The 22287-nt window shown below is 42.4% G+C and overlaps 2 protein-coding genes across 2 annotated transcripts in view; both read left to right on the top strand.

The window, feature by feature from the left end:
- Nucleotides 1–7814, top strand: part of LOC142108169 (uncharacterized) — a 92423-nt gene extending 84609 nt beyond the window's left edge. Inside the window, exon 14 of the mRNA XM_075191786.1 lies at nt 7662–7814. Within this exon, the coding sequence (XP_075047887.1) occupies nt 7662–7788 (127 nt within the window). The 3' untranslated portion in view covers nt 7789–7814. The remainder of the gene's footprint in view (nt 1–7661) is intronic.
- Nucleotides 7815–13799: 5985 nt separating this feature from the next.
- RASEF (RAS and EF-hand domain containing) overlaps nt 13800–22287 on the top strand; it is a 77631-nt gene continuing 69143 nt past the window's right edge. Inside the window, exon 1 of the mRNA XM_075211039.1 lies at nt 13800–14853. Coding sequence (XP_075067140.1) covers nt 14480–14853 — 374 coding nt within the window. The 5' untranslated portion in view covers nt 13800–14479. The remainder of the gene's footprint in view (nt 14854–22287) is intronic.

Here is a 22287-nt window from a genome sequence, read left to right as displayed (position 1 = left end):
GGCTTATTGTAAACACAATAAACTTTAGCCCCTAATGGTAAGTGCCTTTCAGAGACCCAACACATAATTTTAAAAGCTCCCAGTTTACTGCTTCACTTGTTATAAGTTAATCCTTACTGCTCTGGGCCAGTATCATCATGGCAGCTTTGTATTGTTCATCTGTCCCAGCAATATTTTTCTGAAAAATTGCAGTAATAAATGATTATCCAGTGAAAGAAGCTCAGTCTTATTAACACACAATGATAAAAAGGCCCCTTAATACTGTAGGAAACTTACCAAATAAATGTTCTTTTTTTCTGATTCTAGTAGGCTTTAATCAATATTTGGGGGTATATTTATTAAAGGGAAATAAGCCCTACATCCTGTGAAAACTAGATTTTTCTCAGGATTTAGGTCTTCTCCTTATTTATCAAAGACCCTTGGTGGTAAAGGTTATTGCCAGCTATCACAGGGGGATAGCCATCAATGGGGCCTCTTGAGATGCTTCTTCATGCAAAGCATGGCTAAGCCTATTTACCAAGGACAACAGCGGTACAAGTGCAGTAACTGTCCACTGATTGTTAATGAAATCTCAGATAAATAAAATATAGGATTTTTTTCTGTTTTTTTTTTTTAAATTAATCCTTTTTCCCTATATTTTTATTTTATTTTTTAACTTGAATATTTTTTTCTTTCTTTTTTTGTAGAATCTGGAACTAGAAGGCCCAGTCCGGACTTCCAGTTCCAATTCACATCCGCAAGCCGGTATGCCGGCTCAAGCATGCGTAGAGGGCCCCAGGATATGGTTTGGCAAGCAGTAATTCTCCTCTTACCCCTGCCAACCGGCATTACTTGGGAGCCCGATAGAACATTTTCTATTGCTTTGATATACAGCAATATAAAATCTAGCTATCTGAGAGGTTTTAATAAATAAACCACTTTGTTTCAAAATATGAAATACACTGAACACAGTCTGAGGAAACTTCAACATGACCTTATTGTCCTAATAATTTTATGCAGCCTGGCAGACCTTTTTCACTTATTATTATGTCATAATACCTTAAAAAGCTGTGTGCCAGTACAATGCATATTTTGGAGGGTCCATTGTCAAATACTTGTCATCATATTAATAATAGGGGTGTGCACCGGCCACTTTTGGTGTTTTGGGTTTTGGGTTCTGATTAGCTTGAGGTTTTGGGTTCTGATTTGTTTTGCCAAAACACCCCACGAAAGGTTTTGGTTCTGATTTTGGGTTCTGATTTTTTTTTTAAAAAAGCATAAAAAGGTGCTAAAATACATATTTTGGTTTTTTTTTCACTCCTACACTATTATTAACCTCAATAACATTCATTTCCACTCATTTCCAGTCTATTCTGAACACCTCACACCTCACAATATTGTTTTTAGTCCAAAAGGTTGCACCGAGGTAGCTGGATGTCTAAGCTAAGCGACACAAGTGGGCGGCACAAACATGTGGCCCATCGTAGGTGGCTGTGTAGGCTTGAATGGCCTTTTGCTGCTCCTCCATTCTCTGCAGCATATAGAGGGTGGAGTTCAAGCGCGTCACTACCTCTTGTTTTAGTTGATGGCAGGGCAAGTTCATGCTTTCTTGATGTAGCAGGAACAGTGAACGTAGTTTAATATCTGATACTAATATTTCTGCACTGCAGGAACAGTGAACGTAGTTTAATATCTGATACTAATATTTCTGCACTGCAGGAACAGTGAACGTAGTTTAATATCTGATACTAATATTTCTGGACTGCCTATTGAAGTGTAATCTCGACGGGATTTGGTACTGGGGACACAATACCTCGATCAACCATCTAAATTCCACTGCACAGATAGCGGACACCGGATGCACGTCTAACACCAACATAGCTGTTATGGCCGCAGTTATCCACTTTGCCATAGGATGACTATATAGGAGTGGCACTGCAGTGGCAGACAGGATGGCAGTTTGAAAAACTAGGCCCCAAAGAGCACATAATGCCAAAAAAAAAGAGTTGCAAGATGGAATTGTCCTTGGGCCCTCCCATCCACCCTGATGTTGTTGAAATAGGACATGCGCACTTTAACAAACCAATCATTTCAGCGACAGGGCCTACCAAACTGTGGCTGAAATGATTGGTTTGTTTGGGCCCCCACACAAAAAAAGATATTCATCTCTCCCTGTACAAACTAAACTGGCTCTACTGAGGCAAGATGTAGTCCTCATCCTCATCCTCTGATTCCTCGCCCCCTTCAGTGTGTACTTCCTCATCCTCACACATTATCAAGTCCCCGCTGGACTCCACAACCACAGGCCCCTCTGTAGTCTCTGGAGGCCAGTGCTGTTCTTGATTGAGGAATTGATAATTCATTTTTATGAACATCATTTTTTCAACGTTTTGCGGAAGCAACCTCCTTCGCCGCTCACTGACCAGGTTCCCCGCTGCACTAAAAACTCTTTCCGAGTACACACTGGAGGGGGGACAACTCAGGTAAAATAGAGCCAGTTTGTACAGGGGCTTCCAAACTGCCTTTTTTTCCTGCCAGTAAAAATAAGGACTGTCTGACATGTCTACTTGGATGTTGTCAGCAAAGTAATCCTCCACCATTTTTTCAATTGTGACAGCATCCAATGCAGCGACAGTAGACATGTCTGCAATGGTTGGCAGGTCCTTCAGTCCGGACCAGATGTTCTCAGCATCCCCGCCAGCGGGTCTTTTAGGAAAACTGAGCTTTTTCCTCGCAGCCACAGGTGTTGAAGAAAATGAAGGAGGAGCTGTTGGCATGTCACGGTCCTCTTCAGAGGACAATCTCCTAACCAGCAGGTCTTTGCACCGCTGTAGACTTGTGTCCGCCGGAAACAGAGACACGACATACGCTTTAAACCGAGGATCCAGCACGGTGGCCAGAATGTATTCCTCTGACTTTAAAAGAGTGACCACCCTCGGATCCTGGCAAAGCGTACGAAGGGCTTCATCCACAAGAGCTACATGCTTTGTTAAATCTCAATGCTTTAACAACTCCTCCCTCATTTTCTCCAGCTGCTTCTGCAACAGCCTGATCAGGGGAATCACCTGACTCAAGCTGGCAGTGTCGGAACTGACTTCTCGCGTGGCAAGTTCAAACGGCTGGAGAACCTTGCACAATACGGAACTATGCTTGACTCAGGGACGTGCTGGAAATTGCCCATATGTAATGCCCACACAATGTTACTGGCGTTGTTTGACACCACAAATCCCCAGGAGAGTCTAAGTGGGGTAAGCCACTGCGAGATTATTTCCCTCAGTTTCTCTAAGAGGTTGTTAGCGTTGTGCCTCTTATTAAAACCTGTGATACACAACGTTGCCTGCCTTGGAACAAGCAGCTGTTGTCGAGATGCTGCTACTGATGCAGCTGCTGCTGCGGAAGGTGATGCATCTACCAAGTGGGCTGTCACAGTCATATAGTCCTACGTTTGCCCTGAACCACTTGTCCACATGTCCGTGGTTAAGTGGACAGTGGGTACAACCGCATTTTTCAGAGCACTGAGGACACTTGTTCGTACTTCTCTGTACATCCCGTGCATCGCCTGCCTAGTGAAGTGGAATCTAGACGGGATTTGGTACCGAGGACACAATACCTCCATCAACCGTCTAAATCCCACTCCACTGATGGCGGACACCGGATGCACGTCTAACACCAACATAGCTGTTACAGCTGTAGTTATCCGCTTTGCAATAGGGTGACTACTGTCGTACTTTGTGCTCATGGCAAACGACTGTTGGACGGTCAACTATTTGGTGAAAGACGTAGTGTTCTTACGACTTCCCCTCCGGGAAGATGACCGACTACCAGCAGCAACAGCAGCAGCGGCAGTAGTAGGCGTACCACTGCAGGATTCCTCCCATGAATCCCGGATTAAAGAGGACTCAGTCATGCTGGTGACATGGCCTGCAGGACTATATCTGATGGAGATCGTGGAGGAAGTTGACGAGGAGGGTGTTGGTGGTGTGTATCCAACAGGACCAAGGGATTTAGGTGTCCCTGGACTGCTGACGGTCCTAGCCACAGGTCCTGAACTAAACACTGAATTATGAAGGTTCTTCAGGTGACGTATAAGGGAGGATGTCCCTAGGTGGCCAAGATCCTTACCCCTGCTTATTTGAGCTTTACATAAGGTACATATGGCCATACATTTGTTGTCCGGATTGGGATAGAAATAACTCCAGACCGAAGAGGTGAATTTTTTGGTCTTCTGCCCAGGCATGACGATGGGCTTTTTCATCCCATGGACAACAACTGTTTCTCCCCCCTGGTGCTTCATTTAAGATAACCACATCAACATCCTCCTCATCAAGTTCCTCCTCAGCGCCAGCTACATCAATATCCTCCACCCGGTGTACAACATTCACACCTTCATTAGCCAAATCTGTAACTGGACTGTGGGTGATCCTTCCAGCATATGCAGAGGGCGTGCTGCAAATGGTGGAAGGAGCCACCTCTTCCCGTACAGTGATGGGAAGGTCAGGCTTCGCAACCACCAACACCCTTGGACTCGCCTTGGGGATTTATGATGCCATCTCTTTAGAAGGCAGAGTTGTTTGCTGTGTTGTTGATGACAGCTTAAGTCTCTTAAATTTTTAGAGGGGGGGAGGAGGAGGGCTTAGATCCTTTGGTGAAGCTGAACCACTAGTCATGAACACGGGCCAGGGCCTAAGCCGTTCCTTGCCACTCCATGTCGTAAATGGCATATTGGCAAGTTTACGTTTCTCCTCAGATGATTTCAATTTTCTTTTTTTGCTAATTTTAGTGAACTTTGGCTTTTTGGATTTTACATGCCCTCTACTAGGAGATTGGGCATCGCACTTGGCAGACGACGTTGATGGCATTTCATTGTCTATTTCATGACTAGTGGCAGCAGCTTCAGCATTAAGAGGAAGTGGGCCTTAATGTTTCCCTACTTTATCCTCCAAATTTTTGTACTAAATTATATGCAGCACAAGAGAGCGTAGCCCTAAACCACACACACTTTGGGACTTCAGAAACAGTGAACGTAGTAATTTAGATTGCAGTACCTATTTTTTGGGACTGCAGAAACAGTGAAGGTAGGTAAATATAGCAGTACTAATATTTCTGGACTGCAAGAACAGTGAACGTATTTTAATTTAGCAGTACTAATATTTCTGGACTGCAGGAACAGTGAACGTAGGTAAATATAGCAGTACTAATATTTCTGGACTGCAAGAACAGTGAACGTAGGTAAATATAGCAGTACTAATATTTCTTGACTGCAAGAACAGTGAACGTATTTTAATTTAGCAGTACTAATATTTCTGGACTGCAAGAACAGTGAACGTAGGTAAATATAGCAGTACTAATATTTCTGGACTGCAAGAACAGTGAACGTAGGTAAATATAGCAGTACTAATATTTCTGGACTGCAAGAACAGTGAACGTAGGTAAATATAGCAGTACTAATATTTCTGGACTGCAAGAACAGTGAACGTATTTTAATTTAGCACTACTAATATTTCTGGACTGCAAGAACAGTGAACGAAGGTAAATATAGCAGTACTAATATTTCTGGACTGCAAGAACAGTGAACGTAGGTAAATATAGCAGTACTCATATTTCTGGACTGCAAGAACAGTGAACGTAGGTAAATATAGCAGTACTAATATTTCTGGACTGCAAGAACAGTGAACGTAGGAAAATATAGCAGTACTAATATTACTGGACTGCAAGAACAGTGAACGTATTTTAATTTAGCAGTACTAATATTTCTGGACTGCAAGAACAGTGAACGTAGGTAAATATAGCAGTACTAATATTTCTGGACTGCAAGAATATATTGCTCTAGATTTTTTTTTATACTTTTTAAATTATTTTTTTATATGTTTTTTTAATTCTTTTTGTATAATTTTTTTTTTTTTTTTATGATTTGTTAATAATTATAAAATTACTATGGACTTATCAGAACAAAGCACAGGACAAAAGCACCACTACCCTACAACCTCCCTCTTCCCTGATCACAGCCCAAATGAAGATGGCGGCCGCAAGCGGCGAATTTATGACATCCGAGTCTCGCGAGATCCGACGCGAGACTTGGATGTCATAGCCTCGTTTCGGATTTTTTTCCCGGGCGGAAGTACCTGAACAGTGCTCGGATCCCGTCGGATCCACACTGTTCGGGTGGGCTTGGATTAGCGGAATCCGAGCCCGCTCATCCTTAATTAATAACTAATCTGAAGATACTGTACTGTGATTACTGGAAAGGTTTGCCTAGGAATGAATGCAGAAAACACAGTTTATCAAGCATCTGAACATCAGACCGGTAGACAACTTAATAGTCATTCATTTAAATGATTTGTCTACATGGCACAACATAATGTTATGCAGAACAAACAGAAACATACATTGCTTTCTGTGCCTTTGAGTCACATGGAAGTCCATTAGTCATTATTGTGTGGTGGTTCATGAACTTCTGAAGATCCCTTTGCTGCTTTATTATGAGCTGTAGGATTTTCCTAAATTTTCTATAAAATAGGTTTGTGTAGATTATTACAAATGTGTGTATCGATCTGTTTGGTCTGACAAAGATAGTTGATCTCTTAAAAGATTACACATATAGTGAGTGCACAAGTAAAGACACTTATACACGGTGCGTGGGCCGGAACAACTGCGGATCCTGAGCAAAATGTGGTTATGACTAGTGGAAAATGTGGTTGAACAATGACCGCAATCAGACCTTGTGTGCTGCCATCATCCAATTGCATTATATGTACCTGAGCGGCCGCATCTGTCCAGTTTGGACTGACATTGGCCCCGTTACTAGCTTTAAAGGACATAGAACCAAGTGCTCAAGTCGAGTGGCCAGATCTGATCATGTATAAGCACCTTGAGGAAAATAAGGGGGTAAAAGATAAAAGGAAATTGTTTTCACACGCTGTCACTGCAAAGGCTTTAAAAGTATAGACCAGAAAAACTCCAAATCCTTTTGAGGTATTGGATGAGCTGTATAATATACGAAATACAAAAGAAGAAAATAAACCTTTTAAATAGACAAAGCACAAAATTGTATTACGTGTGCTGCCCTTGTGTTGGAAAAATGCTGCCAATGTGGGGAGAGAACTCTCAGGTTCTCCCAATATAGTACAAACAAGGAAACAAACCCAAAGCACAGTTGGTAAATGGCAAGGATAATAGTATGTAAAGTGCAGATGTTTTCTGTATTTACATACTGGCTATTCTCCTTTTCATTTATCAACTGCATCTTGGGTTCGTTTACTTGTTTAAACCTTATAAATGCCTTACCTATAGAGGACATCAATTAACTAAATTCACTGTGTCTGGCAGTTTGGAGCTCCTAATTTTGTTTATAACTATTAAATTCCAGTGTTTGATAACAGGTACATATAATATGAACTTTCTGTAGACACTTATATTGGTTAATGAACTAATATAGCATTAATAGGTAAAGCTCTGCAAAACAGACAATTTCCATAATGGTCAAGCTTATTATTGGTTGATATGTTCATTAGCTGTAAGACAATAAATCTACTTAATCCCTTGATATACAGTACAGCATGAATAGCATATTTTCCAACAGTAAAGTTTCAGATGACTACAAAATATATTTTTTTGTATATAAATTATTACAGGAAATATTTGGCCTGTTTGTTTGTATTTAAAGTATGTATTGTTCCTTACAGGCTTAAGATGCTCCATCTCTATGGTTGCCGCGTGTCTCCAGATTTTGAGAACATCAAAAAATTCAGTAAATCATTTCAGATTTTTCATGATCTATCTATACCGACTGCAAAAATTCTAGGTGAATAAAGGTCATCTTTTACTGAGTTTGTACGGTTGTGTTACTTTATTAAAAATGTTTAGTAGTTTCATAACCTCTTAATAAATGTATTTCTAACAAAGCATTTAGAGCGGTGTGTAGTGCAAATTCATTATTATCCTTTGTTTGCTAATATTATTATTATTATTATTATTATCATCTTTTATGTATAAGCGCCGTCAGTGCAGTACATTGAGGGAATAATGCTACAAACAAGTGACATACTAAGTCATGAAACAGAAGGTAAAATGGCCCTGCACAGACCAGCGTACAATCTTAAAGGCGCGGGGTACACTTATCCCCTGAGGCAGAGGAATGACACTGTGCTAGTTCCTGATTCCAGGCAGTTGGTGATTACAGGCAGGGTCATCAAGAGGAATTTGATGCCGTGGTACAGCAACTTCTTGGTGCCTCTTCAAAAATGATCAGTACAGAGTATGTGGGAGTATGGCCACACCGTGATTGTGACGTCACCATGCTGGGGAAGTGATGTAAGATGGAAGCACAGCAGAGGTATGGAAAGGACATTGAAGAAGGTAAGAGATAGAAGACAGCAAAGAATTCGGGGAGAATAGGAGGGAAATAGAGATAAAGAGCAAAAGAGGATGGCAAACAAAATTAGAAGAGCTAAAGGACGAGGCTGTTAGTGAAGTGTGTTCTCTATTACCTGTTATTGCAGCCTTCGTGGCCTGCTATTGGATTCTTGTGTAGATCCTGGAATGTTGGGGCCTGTTTGGAAAATGTTTATGTACATGAAATATGGAAAGCTGTGCAATACGTGAACACAGAACATAACACAGATCACACAGTATATAATACATACATTATAATATAACATACAATTATTACACACAGTCTGTATAAACCCACAGGGAAGATCTGTGCTTGCTGGGTGACAAGCATGGGAGGGCTGACAACTTTTGGTCTATGGAGCAATCACCAAAGAAAGCCAGGCTTTACTAGCAATATACACGAAAATGCACCTTGCTGAAAAACATGTGAATCTGGTTTGTCTAATGTGTGGTCGAGTTGTATTTAGCATCCTTGTGACTGACATACAGTACGGAGAGTATCCTAGTGACCGCCACTCAATACAGAGATTGTGCCCTCCTCAGCCACAGCATACCACCTCCAGTCATATCATGCCCTACCCAGCAAAATATGCCACCCCCTGCCACGTCATACCCTAACCCAGCCAAATCATACCCTGCCCCAGCCACATCATACCCTGCCCCAGCCACATCATGCCCTCCCCAGCCACATCATACCCTGCCCCAATCACATCATACCCTAACCCAGCCAAATCATACCCTGCCCCAGCCACATCCTACCCTGCCCAAACCACATTATACCCTGCCCCAACCTCATCATGCCCTCCCCAGCCACATCATACCCTGCCCCAACCTCATACCCTCCCCAGCCACATCATACCCGGCCCAGCCACATCATACCCTGCCCCAGCCACATCATACCCTGCCCCAGCCACATCATACCCTGCCCCAGCCACATCATGCCCTCCCCAGCCACATCATACCCTGCCCCAGCCACATCATGCCCTCCCCAGCCAAATCATACCCTGCCCCAGCCACATCCTACCCTGCCCAAACCACATTATACCCTGCCCCAACCACATCATGCCCTTCCCAGCCACATCATACCCTGCCGCAGCCACATCATACCCTGCCCCAACCTCATTATGTCCTCCCCAGCCACATCATACCCTGCCCCAACCTCATCATGCCCTCCCCAGCCACATCATACCCTGCCCCAGCCACATCATACCCTGCCCCAGTCACATCATACCCTGCCCCAGTCACATGATACCCTGCCCCAACCTCATTATGTCCTCCCCAGCCACATCATACCCTGCCCCAACCTCATCATGCCCTCCCCAGCCACATCATACCCTGCCCCAGCCACATCATGCACTGCCCCAGCCACATCATACCCTGCCCCAGCCACATCATGCACTGCCCCAGCCACATCATACCCTGCCCCAGTCACATGATACCCTGCCCCAGTCACATGATACCCTGCCCCAGCCACATCATACCCTGCCCCAGCCACATCATACCCTGCCCCAATCACATCATACCCTGCCCCAGCCACATCATACCCTGCCCCAGCCACATCATATCCTGCCCCAGCCACATCATGCACTGCCCCAGCCACATCATGCACTGCCCCAGCCACATCATACCCTGCCCCAATCACATTATACCCTGCCCCAGCCACATCATAGCCTGCCCCAACCACATCATACCCTGTCCCAGCCACATCATTTCTTAAAGAGTCTTGTTATGAATTGTTGATCGAAACAAAACATTTTTACAGCTTAAAAATTTGCAGTCAAGGTTTTTCCTCTTAATAGCAATTGTGCCGTTTATATTTAACATTCATACATGGTACAAGTGCTATTCTTTCATTGCGCATGGTCCTGATTTCAGACAGCGCTACTTATTTGTCTAAGGAGCTGATAAACAGGATTACCTTATCTTGTGAGAAAAAAGCTCCACAACCTGCACTCTCCATGACTGTGACGGAACGGAAGTACCACACAGACCAGCACTGATAACCGTGCATGAAAAATATATGAGAGGTAAAAAATAAATAAAAATGTAGGATATGAGGCGGACTACAGCGTAATTAGCACCCACCACATATTACAGGCACTGTGCTAGTTAGTGTATCTGGGTAGTTGGTAATTACAGGCTCTGGGCCAGTTCCTGGCTCTGGGTGGTTGGTGATTACAGGTTTAGTGCTACATTCTTCGAGCCCAATGGGAGAATGCTTTTTATGTGACAATGAAACACATGTATTATGTGTCTCCAATGTACAAGTGTCACATTTGGCTCTCCAGCTATTTTGGAACGACAAGTTCCAGCTAGCCTTCTGGCGGGACGTGCTGTGCTCTGTAGTTCCACAACAATGAAAAAAAACAGATGCACTGCTAAAAGTAAAGTATCACTAACTAAAGGCCACAATTACCTTGCAGCTTGTATTCTGGTCTGTCTGCTTCCCCTCTGTAGCTTCTCCGGAGCAGTGCAGGGGAGCTGAGTCCATCCATGTGGAAAGCTTATATTGCTATAAAAAGAAAAAATGCTATGTAATCACGTCTGATATTTTAAGGTCTCTTACTATACTAAAAAAAGACGCTTTACAGGAACTACATTTAAAAAAGAGATTTATAGATTATTTCTGTTTTTATTGTAAAGTAATTTTGATACAAATTATCTAAATTGGCGTTATCAAAATAGCCAAGGAACTTGATTAATTTTATTTCTGTTAAAAGCAAGATATCCAGTTTAGAGATGTGGGGATCTTTTTTTCATCATCAACAGACCCGTTATTAAAAAATAAATAAATAGAAAAAATGTTTTTTAAAAAATATTTAGAAAACTTTATACATTATTATTGAATGCATTTTCTTAAATAATTACATTATTTTAATCTGTTATCTGCTAGCAGAATAGATATTTTGGTGGTACATGCACCACCATAATACTAGTGCCGTTCGCATAAGGGGAGCCGTTCGCTGGCGTAATGTTAATAGGATAAAAATTCTTAAAATCAGAATATAAGAAGCAGTATTCTCTGGCTCAATATAAATGTGTTGTAATCAGAATATAGGGTGCAATATGTATTTGAACAATAAAACATATATAGCATGTATGGTCCAGACCATCGGGGGGGTTGGTAAACATATGGGTAAAATTACACACAGTAACATATACTCAAATTGCCCATGAGTCCATATAGCAGTTATAGTCCTTCAAATCCTGTGTTCCCTTATAGATCTTCTAGGAAGTTTCAGGGAACAAATAGAAGTCCAACACTTCAATGATCGTAGTAAGTAAACAAGTTCCAATCTCTATACTGAGGCTCCAATGTCTTTGCACAAGGTCCAGTATTGATCAAACAAAATAAATAGTAAACAACATTTCGTAGTTAAAATCATAAATAGAAGCCACTCACCGCTGTTTAAAGCATGACGCTGTGGTTGAGGATGCAGCCAAACAACTCCTCTAGGGTGATGAATTGGGGTAGGGACTTCCAGTATGCCGTATAAGGAAGTAATTCCAGGAGGTCCAGCTCCAGTGCCCCTTACTGATCCGAGGTGCCGCGACCAACCACTGGTGTGTATTGCTGTCTTCAAGTTCAGAAGCAGTTATACACCTCAACTACACACAGCTCAACCACATGGTCTGGACCATATATGCTATATATGTTTTATTCTTCGAATAAATATTGCACCCTATATTCTGATTACAACACATTAATTTTGTGCCAGGGAATACTGCTTCTTATATTCTGTAGCAAAGGGGGAAGGTAGGGACCCACCCCTCACACAAAGTTTTCCCACAAGAGGCAGCACCATACACAATACACTGATTATTTTCAAATCAGAATATATGTGCCATCTCCAGGTTGGTCCATGTTGCCACTGGCATCCAGCAGGTTTCTATCAACTTCAGTATAAGAGGTGGTGTAAGGTAAAGGGTGAGGAAAGGAGGGTGGAGGGTTGGATTCAGGGCAAGAGGTAGTAGTTTGCGAGGGACAGAAGGAATAAGTGGAGAAAAGTTGATGGTGAGTAACATGGTAGAGCAAGGTGGGGATTAATACAGTAAGAGGGGTAAAGGAAGACAGATACAAAAGGGGGACAACTATGTGGCATAATGTGAACTGGGGGCACAACTATGTGGCATAATATAGATTGTGGGCTCTAGTATGTGGCATGACATGAATTGGGGGCACAACTATGAAGCATAATATGAACTTGGGGAACTGTTATGTGGCATAACATGAACATTATTATATTGACATTCACATAATAAAATAAATAATTGAAATATATACATTATATATATATATATATATATATATATATATATATATATATATTATATCTCCACCCACTACTGGCACTTCTGAGCTTGACTAGATTTTAGCCCGCACACTGATAGAAAAAGGTTACCAACCCCCTAAACTAAAATGAACAAATTTTTTGGGTCATACATATGTGTTATTAAATTGAGCGCTAACTTACAATAGGCACCCCAAGGGGCGTATTCAATTGTTCCTCCGGCCGCCGGAAAAACGAGCGCTCTAAAACTATTACCGTTAATACGGTAATTACTCGCTGAATTTCAGAGCTACAAGATGAAATTCAGCGAGCAAACTACCGTATTAACGGTTTTTACGCGCAATATTACCGTATAAGCGGTAATAGTTTTAACGCGCTCGTTTTTCCGGCGGCCGGAGGAACAATTGAATACGCCCCCAAGAGTCTCCAAATACAATTGATGGTTAGTGCTGGTGGCAATACAGCACCAGCACTCCTCATCAGTTATTGACACCAAACATGCCTCTCAAACAATACAGAAGTGCCGTGAAGTGGCAGGTGACTTATCATGCATTTGCAAATGTATGTAACTGAGAATTCTGCATTTTTATGTACAAGTATAAAAGCAGCTCCTTTACTAGTTCGTAGCAGTATGTTGGGGGATGTTTTTTTCTCTAGTTTTACTTTCTGGATAACCCCACCTTTTCAAGCACCTGCTGTGAACCTATAAATTGATTGAGCAACAAACACTTCTGTATTGTTTGTTTGTGTTTGAGAGCTCCTTTGCTAGTTCAGTGTACTGGAGGATTCTCTCTTTCTATCTCTATCTCTATCTCTATCTCTAGATATATATATATATATATCAATAATACTACACAGCCTAATAAGAGTGGAGTTAAACAGGAATATTATTCTGTGCATTCCAATCCGAACAGGTGCAAGACACTTTGTAGAATCGCACACTTACACGGAAATTACATTAAAGTGTTGCTGTGGTTTTTTTTTCTAATTTATCTGCAAAATAGGCGGAAGCTTTAGCGGGAGCTCAAGTAATAAGTTATTGACCAGGAACCCACCTTCTTTTCTAGTTCCATTTCATACTTTGCAGCTGCTCCTCCACTTTCTACCCCCTCCCACAAAATGTAGCATAACACAATTGACAGCTAACTGCTCATTCCACAGTCCTGTTGTAGTCAGGAGTACGCAGGCTGAGAGCTGCCTCTTAGTCCGTGGTAAGAGCACAGTCTGCTCAGGTACGCGCAGGGCAGAGAGGGGGGCATCACAATGAAATATATTAGGCGTGAAGAGAGGGAGCTGGAGTGGGCATCACAACGACCAGTCCTTATGCGCACCTGACCCACCGGGGGAGGGGGGAAACTGCAGGGCATCTAGCCAGACTAACACACAAAGTAAAAGGAAGGATCCAGCCTCTGTATAGTCACTAGCAGGACTGTGCACCAAGAGAAGCTCCAGGAACTTCACTTTATTGTGCTTCCTTCATGAAGGTAACTTTGCGTTTCTGGCCACGTCTGCAAATCTTCCTCCACCTGTTACCTGGGCGCACAGTTGACAAAGCTAATGGCATTCCTGTTTTTGTCTGCATTTTTATTTGTTGACTTCCACCTATATTGCTCAGAATAGCCTAAAATCCACCTGCATTTCTAGTTAATCGGTTTGTATTATCTAACCTCACCAGACGTTTTGATTCTGTTTTCCTGGGAGTTAAAAAATAACTTTATCGTTGTCTCCTCTGGCTATTTGTGAGGAAAACAACGCTGGTTTGTGCTGATTATTCTCGGAATACTTTTGTCCTTGATCTGTGGAGCGATCAGATCTGTATGGAAGAGAAGGAAGAGTTGTCCAGGCTCCGCGCCCTCTTCTTCTCTTTTGACGCCAAGCGCTCTGGGCGCCTGGGGAGAGGGGACTTCTCCTCTTTGTGCGCGGAGCTCCGGGTCAGTTCATCCGAGGTTGAAAACATTTTCCGACGCCTGGACACAGACCGGGACGGCTCTATCACCTTTGAGGATTTTGTAATGGGTTCCCGAGGAGTTAGGGGTCTTCAAGTTCCAGGAGGAAATTGTGAACTTTCCGCCACGGATTCACAAAGGTCACCCCGTATTTCTGAGAGTGAGGAGCACGAAGAAGAGAATTCAAGCCCAGCCTGGAAGGATTTCCAGCTTAGACTGGGAGAGGAATCCAACTATATTCCCAGGTTAGTCACAGCTGTCACTTGTCATTTTCTAACACGATTCATCACTTATAGTATGTACTTGGATAAGCTAGTTGCATCTCCAGCAATTTAGACAGTATACTTTGTTGCAACAAATATCGGCAACTTGTGACTTTCCAGCTGTTGTGGACCTGTACTTGGCTGTCAGAGCATGTTGGGGGCTTGAATTTCCACAACAGATAGGAATGAACAGTTTGTCAAAGCCTGACTTCAAATGTATAATTTGCAGGTTATGCATTTAGACAAGAATTTTACACATCTCAAGTTAGAACATCCCACAAAAAGCAGCTACCAAAAATCTTCAAGCATGAACACACAAAGTATTTTCATGTTCAGTGTTTATTTTTCCAGGTTTTCAAACTTACAGTATCATGTTCATGAATTATCAGGCTATACTGTTTGCAAATGGGCTGTTGCAACATTGACAGGGAAGGAAGGTTCACACAGCCATTTAGTGTCCATGTACCAAGCCTTCCATATAATGGATAATTTGGTGGTTTAGAGGATTGTCAAAGTGAAAGTGTACTGTATTATACAGGATGCTATCCTTTTCACATCTGGATTAAACAGATTGCATTGAAATATAGTATTCAGGTCTACACTCATAGGATCAAATAGTAGGTATTCTACAAATTACAGTGATCACACATGATCAGAATGCAATGGAAATTTTGCTAACCTTATTACACTATTTAAGGGTCAAATGATGACCTTACACATGTAATGGGAAATCAAACAACTGAATTTCCACCCTACTGGGTCAAAACTAGTAGAATCAGATTTAATCTGATTGGATAACCTTTGCTGGGGGTTGCACACTGTAAGACAGAGGTGTTCAAACCCAGTACTCAAAAGCTACCAACAGTTTGTGTTTTCAGGATTTCTGTCTGTAGAAAAAGGTGGGATAATTACTGACCCAGCCAAATAGATTAACCCACCTGTGCATGATTAAATAAATCCTGGAAACATGAACAGTTGGTGGCTCTTGAGGACTGGGATTGGGCATTTCTGCTGTTAGACCCATTATTTATTTGGTCAAAATAAGCAAATTGATCTACCAAAGATTTTGGTTAAAATATTTGCTTATTTCAACCAAGTTGACCAATCACGGTAAGAGGCTAGAAAAAAAAAAGTGATTTAAATTAATTTGATTAGATTTGATCTAGCAGGATGGAACAGGTTGGCTGATGACTCCTATTGGCATATGTGTGGGTGCAGAGCCAACTGTGATTACCAGGGGTCAAAGGGGAAAAGGAAGAGTGGAGCCCTGCCAATTGTTATATTGAACATATACTAATTATTTAATTTAGTTTTTATATTGATCAAATTTAACTTTTTTACTTGTACGCCTAAAATCATACCTGTTTTCCTGTTAATCACGAAGACAGAAACTTCCCACACCTTTTCAACCCTTCAGGTTTTCTACATTGGATGTGGAGAAAGTAATTTCTTATGCATTTTTCCAATTTTCATGTACTTAAGTGTTCTATGTCCTCATCTTTAATGTTCTGTGCCCTGCCTACATAGCTATCTGATGCAAATTGCCACACTACCAACTTACAGGAAATGACTCCTCCAACTTTAAGGGGCTATTTTATTTCACATTAACTGGAGACAGTCTTGTCCAGGAGTCAATTTGGAACATACACTAAAGCAGTGATGGGCAACCAGATATACTTCAAGTGCTCATGTGCAGCCCTCCAACCCTCATAAGGGCAGGAAATTTACCTAATTGCTGAGATTAAGGGGAAACAAAACATTTAATAAAAGAAACCAATCTGTAATGACACATGGGCAGGCATTTTAAACATGTGTTACAATCTATAACAAACAGATCTAACAATAATGCAGGAAGGAGCATGGGGCCGCAGGAGAAGGCTTGGAGGGCTGCATGCAGCCTTTGGGCCGCCTGTTGGCAATCACTGCACTAGAGTCATGTTTTGCTTTGTATACAGGCTGTGCGTAACTGTCCGACTTTCTTTAGGTTCACAACAGAAAGCACTCACAAATTCGCCAAAGTTGACAGACTGTGGTTTAAAACATTTCTTCTGTTCGGAGCACGGGTACAATGTCTTCTGATACTCTTACAGTCTCTGGTATTCGCCAACTGGGACTGGGCACTCTCCTCTTGCACAGCTGCTTGTTTGCTTTGCCTCTTGTTGCTCTGAGCTCTGTTCTTACCAGGCTATGTCTTCTGGATCACAGGGCTTATCTCTGCGCCTCTTACAGTGCCCATCTCTCGACCATGGCATCTATTTTTTTTTTTTTTTTTTTTCTCTCCTTTCCTGGCTCCGTTTCTTCCAGCACAATTCACCACCCTCACTTGGTGCACTCTGCTGGGCCACTCTAAGCCAGCGGGAAGTCCTTTCTATCCAGAGTGCCCTTGCGCCATTTCCTGTGAGTGCTTCCCCTGATCACCTAAATGTGCTCGTTTTCTGTGCACCGTCAGCAGTACCATCTTGCCAAAACCTCACTGTGCTGCCAGCAAGGGTTACATGGAACAAATGAGCAAAAAACCTCCTGAAGCTCTGAACTTAATTCATGCATCACTCTTGAAGCACATCACAAATCACTTTGGTCTGCACAGATGCACCTACCTACATGCATCATGGAGCACACTTCACTTACATTCCAGTCTTTGGAAACGCTTCCAAAACTTAAGCGTGCGTATAGGTTTGTGAGGTGACGTAAAAATCTGAAGAGATGCATTGTGCTAAACTGTCATACCAATGTCCATTCAACCAATTTAAAGCCACCACTTTAATTAAGCTTTCCTATTTTTCTCCTAAAATACTGATCAGTTTAGCCCTATATATGGCATAAATAATTTATGCGAATGAGGGACATTGGCACTATCATCATTACATACAATATATGTGTGTGTAAAATATATATATATTATATATTTACACACACACGCTGGGCAAAGTGCCTAAAATTGTGCTCCTCTGCATACCAACTTTAAAAAGTTGGTATGTGTTTATCACTCGCAACAGTCCCTGCCCCATCGGACTTTATAGTCTAATTTCCTAACAAACACATTCGCTCACACGCAGGGCCGGATTAAGGGAATGGAGGTCCCTGGGCTAAGGGGGCCTCCATTCCCCCGTGAGGGCCTCCCCCCTGTGATCCGTGACGCCCCCCACCCACTCGGTGAGCTGAGCCGCCCCCAAGGCACTTGCCTCCTTCTCCTGGCATTGCAGTCCTTCCCCCGGCGCGCTGTACGCTCTTTACTGGGGAGATCTCGTGAGCGTGAGACTCACAAGATCCCCTCAGTAAGGAGACTACAGCGTGCTGGGGAAGGACCGAAGTGAAAGTGCGCAGCAGCATTGATCGTGCCAGGGGGCGCCCCCGCCCCCGATCGATCAATAATGCTGCTGAGCACTTTCAATGGCCCGCTGGATGCCCGAGGCCCCTGGGCTGTAGCCCAGTTAGCCCTAGGGTTAATCCGGCCCTGCTCACAAGTTCACTCTCTGTAGGATTCATTTTATCAGAAGATAGGGCCCTGGTCAGAATTGAACCCATGACCACAGCTCTGTGAGGCAGCAGTGCTAACCACTGTGATGTACATCCACATAGCTAAATGTGCTTATACACTTCTCTTTAATTCCTTAATAATAGAACTGATGTGTTGTGTTGATGTAGTAAAGTGCTTCATCATCACCACTGTATGGGTGTTTGGCTGTGAACAGTGATCTGTTCTGTCATTTCCTGGTGAAAAAGTCTGTTGTGATTTAATGTATAGAGAGAACAAGCTGTGTGCAAACTAACTATTGTGAATAAATAGATAATTCTGTGTATAGTGGTTCTCTGATTTGATGTATAGACCTTGCAAATTATTTTTACGTGGTGAAATATTGGTAAACATGAGGGGGGATTGCAGTGTGCTCTACCTCTTTCCTCTGTGCAGCCCCTTAGGGAGTTGGAGGGCTGCAGAGAAGGCCCTCGAAGAGGATGAGGTTGCCCATCACTGGTTTAGAAGACCCAGTCATGCCAGGCCTCCTCTGTAGTATTGTTTTTTTTGGTTGTTATAGGTAACAGGCACTGCTGTGTAATTTTTGGACCATTTTGGCATGGACCATACCTATTCAGCAGCATTCAATACAGAAAGGTTGTGGAGATACATTCACAGGTACCTCTAACTATTCACTAACTTGATACCTATCAAAGTGGTGAACAATTTTGTTTTTTATATTTTTTTGTGTTCAAAATATGTTGTAAAATCTTTTTCAAAGTCTTTATTGCAAAAATGTTCTCAAGAAATGATCACAAAAAGATTTCCAAGTAGTCTCCTAGTGAAAATTGTGTATTAGCTTAAAGGAATGCAGCACAAATAAACTCCAAAAATATATATAGTCTATACCAATCAGACAATTTTAAACTTGTGATGAAGAAAAGCACTTATGCTTATGTGAGTAATCCAATTACTCTTCCAGTACTCAAAGTAGACATCAACATAGTGTACACTGTAATAGCAAGTGTGATCAGTATAGAATTATCATTTATTTGTTGGGCGCCACAAGGTTTCCGCAGCGCTGTACACAGTACAAACAGTAGTACAGAACAATAAACACAAAGTACCAATGCTTCAGGAACTCCAGGAAGACATAGGGAGTAAAGACAGAGCGGAAGAACCTGTATGAAGACAGGAGGGGAGGGGGGGCCCCTGCTCATAAGAGCTTACATCCTAAGGGAGGGTGGAACAAAAACAGGCACGAAAGGGAGCCAGTGAAGCAGGGGGAGAGAGAGAGGGGCCAGGGCAGAGAGGGAGAACGAAAAGAGTGGGTGAGGGGTTAGCTGGATGGTTGGTAGGCTTTAAGGAACAGGTGGATTTTAAGTGCCCGTTTGAAGGAGCACAGGTTGGGAGAGAGACGGATGGAGCGAGGGAGGTCACTCCAGTGCAGGGGGGCAGCTCGGGAGAAGTCCTGGATTCTAGAGTGGGAAGAGGTAATCAGAGTGGAGGAGAGGCGACGGTCATTGGCCGAGCGCAGGGAGTGGGCCGGAGTGTGAATGGTGAGGAGGTCAGAGATATAGGGGGCAGTAGACTGTGAGAGAGCTTTGTAAGTGGTGGTGAGGAGTTTGAAAAAGATCCTTGAATTGTGAGATTAGTCCCCTTTAAACAGCAAATATTTATATTCCAGCCAAACATATTCTCTGATGGAAATTAAAAGGTGATTTTTATTCTGAAAATGAACAATACAAATTTCTATTCTTGATATAGACTTCCTCTGCCTCTATATGGACTTCATTATTTGTCATGAAAAACTTCAATAGTTCATTAAAATCTCGGATCCAAAAATATACATGCCAAAACAATCAACCATCCTCCCCTCCAAACTACAGTACCACTACTTCAAACCATTTACGTCCAAAATGTTATCAAAAGAAACCCCTATATTTCCAGAAAAATCAAATTTGAGTAAATGTAACATAAATTGTTAAAATGGGTCTGATCACATAATACATGTAACACCCCTTTCCTTAGTACTCTAAAAGGAGTGGTAAAATGCTGTACCCCAGTCTTCTACACACAGGGCCGGTGCTAGCCTCCATGGCGCCCTAGGCATTTTTACAAAATCGGCACCCCAGCCCCCCCCGCAACAATCGGCGCCCTCCTCCCTCCCCCCCCCCTTCACCCCGTTTTTAATTACCTCACCACCGCCGCCTCTCTGCTCCGTCTCCTCCCCTCCACTCACTAGTGTCAGAGGGGAGGAGACGGAGGAGAGGCGGCGATGGTGAGCAATAGCCTCTACCCCCCCCCCCCCTCCCCCGTGCATCTGAATGCTGTGCGGCGGCCGTGACAGGTATGGTCAGTGGTCGCCGCACAGTTTTAAAGTAATTTTCATTCTGGAGGGCGCCCTCCAGAGCCCGGCGCCCTAAGTGCCTAACCTTGCCTAATGGGAGCGCCGTGCCTGTCTACACAGTATGGTAGAATGTGGACTATAACTGAATCCACCAGGGGTTGCCCCGGGAAGCTCCTTGTACCCGACCACACTAACCTTCTGAATAATAATAGGCCACATGCTTTGGTTACAAACAATCCACTGGGTGTTTATGTTGTAAGTAAATGGTTAAAGCAGATTTAAATTGGAAGAGTTTCTGGACTGGGTAAGTGGGACAGCAGGGAAGATAATAATCAAAGGCAGCAGTACAGTGAAAAGTAATGCCAAGCAAACATGGCCACCACACATGCATTTGCAGGCGCCCAAGCTCTCCCACAACTCACTCTGTGAAAAATATAAATCAACAATGCTTTACCACAATTATCACAGTCTTGGCGATATTAAATAGTTTGTAAGATTACCTAGTTAACGTTGGTGCACTTGTAGAAATGTTGGTAACTGGGGCTACTTAACTTGGGTATCTTTTGATGTAACTTGTATTGTGATACATTGAATGTCACTCTCTGGCAGGTCAGTCTCTCATATATGTACAGGTTAATGTCAGAATGTCTAATTTGTGTGACTGTCACTTGTTGTTTGAGGTCCCCTGGTTTTGTTTTTTTTTATTATTCTGTGATGCATCACCCAAGATCAGAGAGATTTAAATATAAAATACATTTTCCTGGGAGTGGATCCTCAGAATCTATGTGGCTTTTCAAGTTGGATCTTTGAGCTTCTTCCTCTAATACTTGCTTAGAAGCACTGTCTTTGTTAATAAAATAATAAAAAATTTGAGTCAAAAAGACATTAAAACTCTATCTAGGAGAGAGGCCGTTTTTGAATAATTTTTTTGAGCAGATATCCAAATTTGACATGTTTGGATGTAAAAAGAGCAGTAGAATTTAGGAGTGTGTAGGAAATGTACATCACCTTCCAGCACACAAGCAAATATTTGTTTTTTTTTCAACAATCAGTAACTCACACTTCTACTCCTAGATAAATATTTTAGTTCCAACATACAATGTATGAGAAACGCTGAACAATTTATCACAACTCCTCTTTAATATGGTCTATTTTTCCACCCGCCTAAAGCATGCAAATATTAAAACTTATCTCAGCCTGATAGTACCTAGATATCACTCCCAGCACTTCTCTGTTGGCTGATGCAACCTCTTATACATGTTTCTGATAATGATTGGTTCACACCTTTCCACTTTTTATTGCAATTTCCACATGTTAATAAATGCATAAAAAGTACACTGAAAACAGAACAAGCCCTGAAAAGATATAGCTAGTGCTCCACGGCTGGTTCATGGAGTAGCACAATAATCAAAGGTTCTCCAACGGCAAAGACATAACCGTTGTTCATAAAGACATGCCCCATAATGCCCTGATATTTTAGAACTAGAAGGTAAAGCAACCTTACTTATAGCACTTTTAAATAATGTGTACATTTACGCACTATTGAGCTTCCTTTATGGCACAGAGCAAAAAAAGTGGTTACTCCAATTTCTCATTTTCATATGGTTTGTAG

This window comes from Mixophyes fleayi, chromosome 1 (assembly GCF_038048845.1).
Source record: "Mixophyes fleayi isolate aMixFle1 chromosome 1, aMixFle1.hap1, whole genome shotgun sequence".
NCBI lineage: Eukaryota > Metazoa > Chordata > Amphibia > Anura > Limnodynastidae > Mixophyes > Mixophyes fleayi.
The sequence above is the reverse complement of the archived record's forward strand: the minus strand, read 5'-3'. Positions and strand labels throughout refer to the sequence as shown.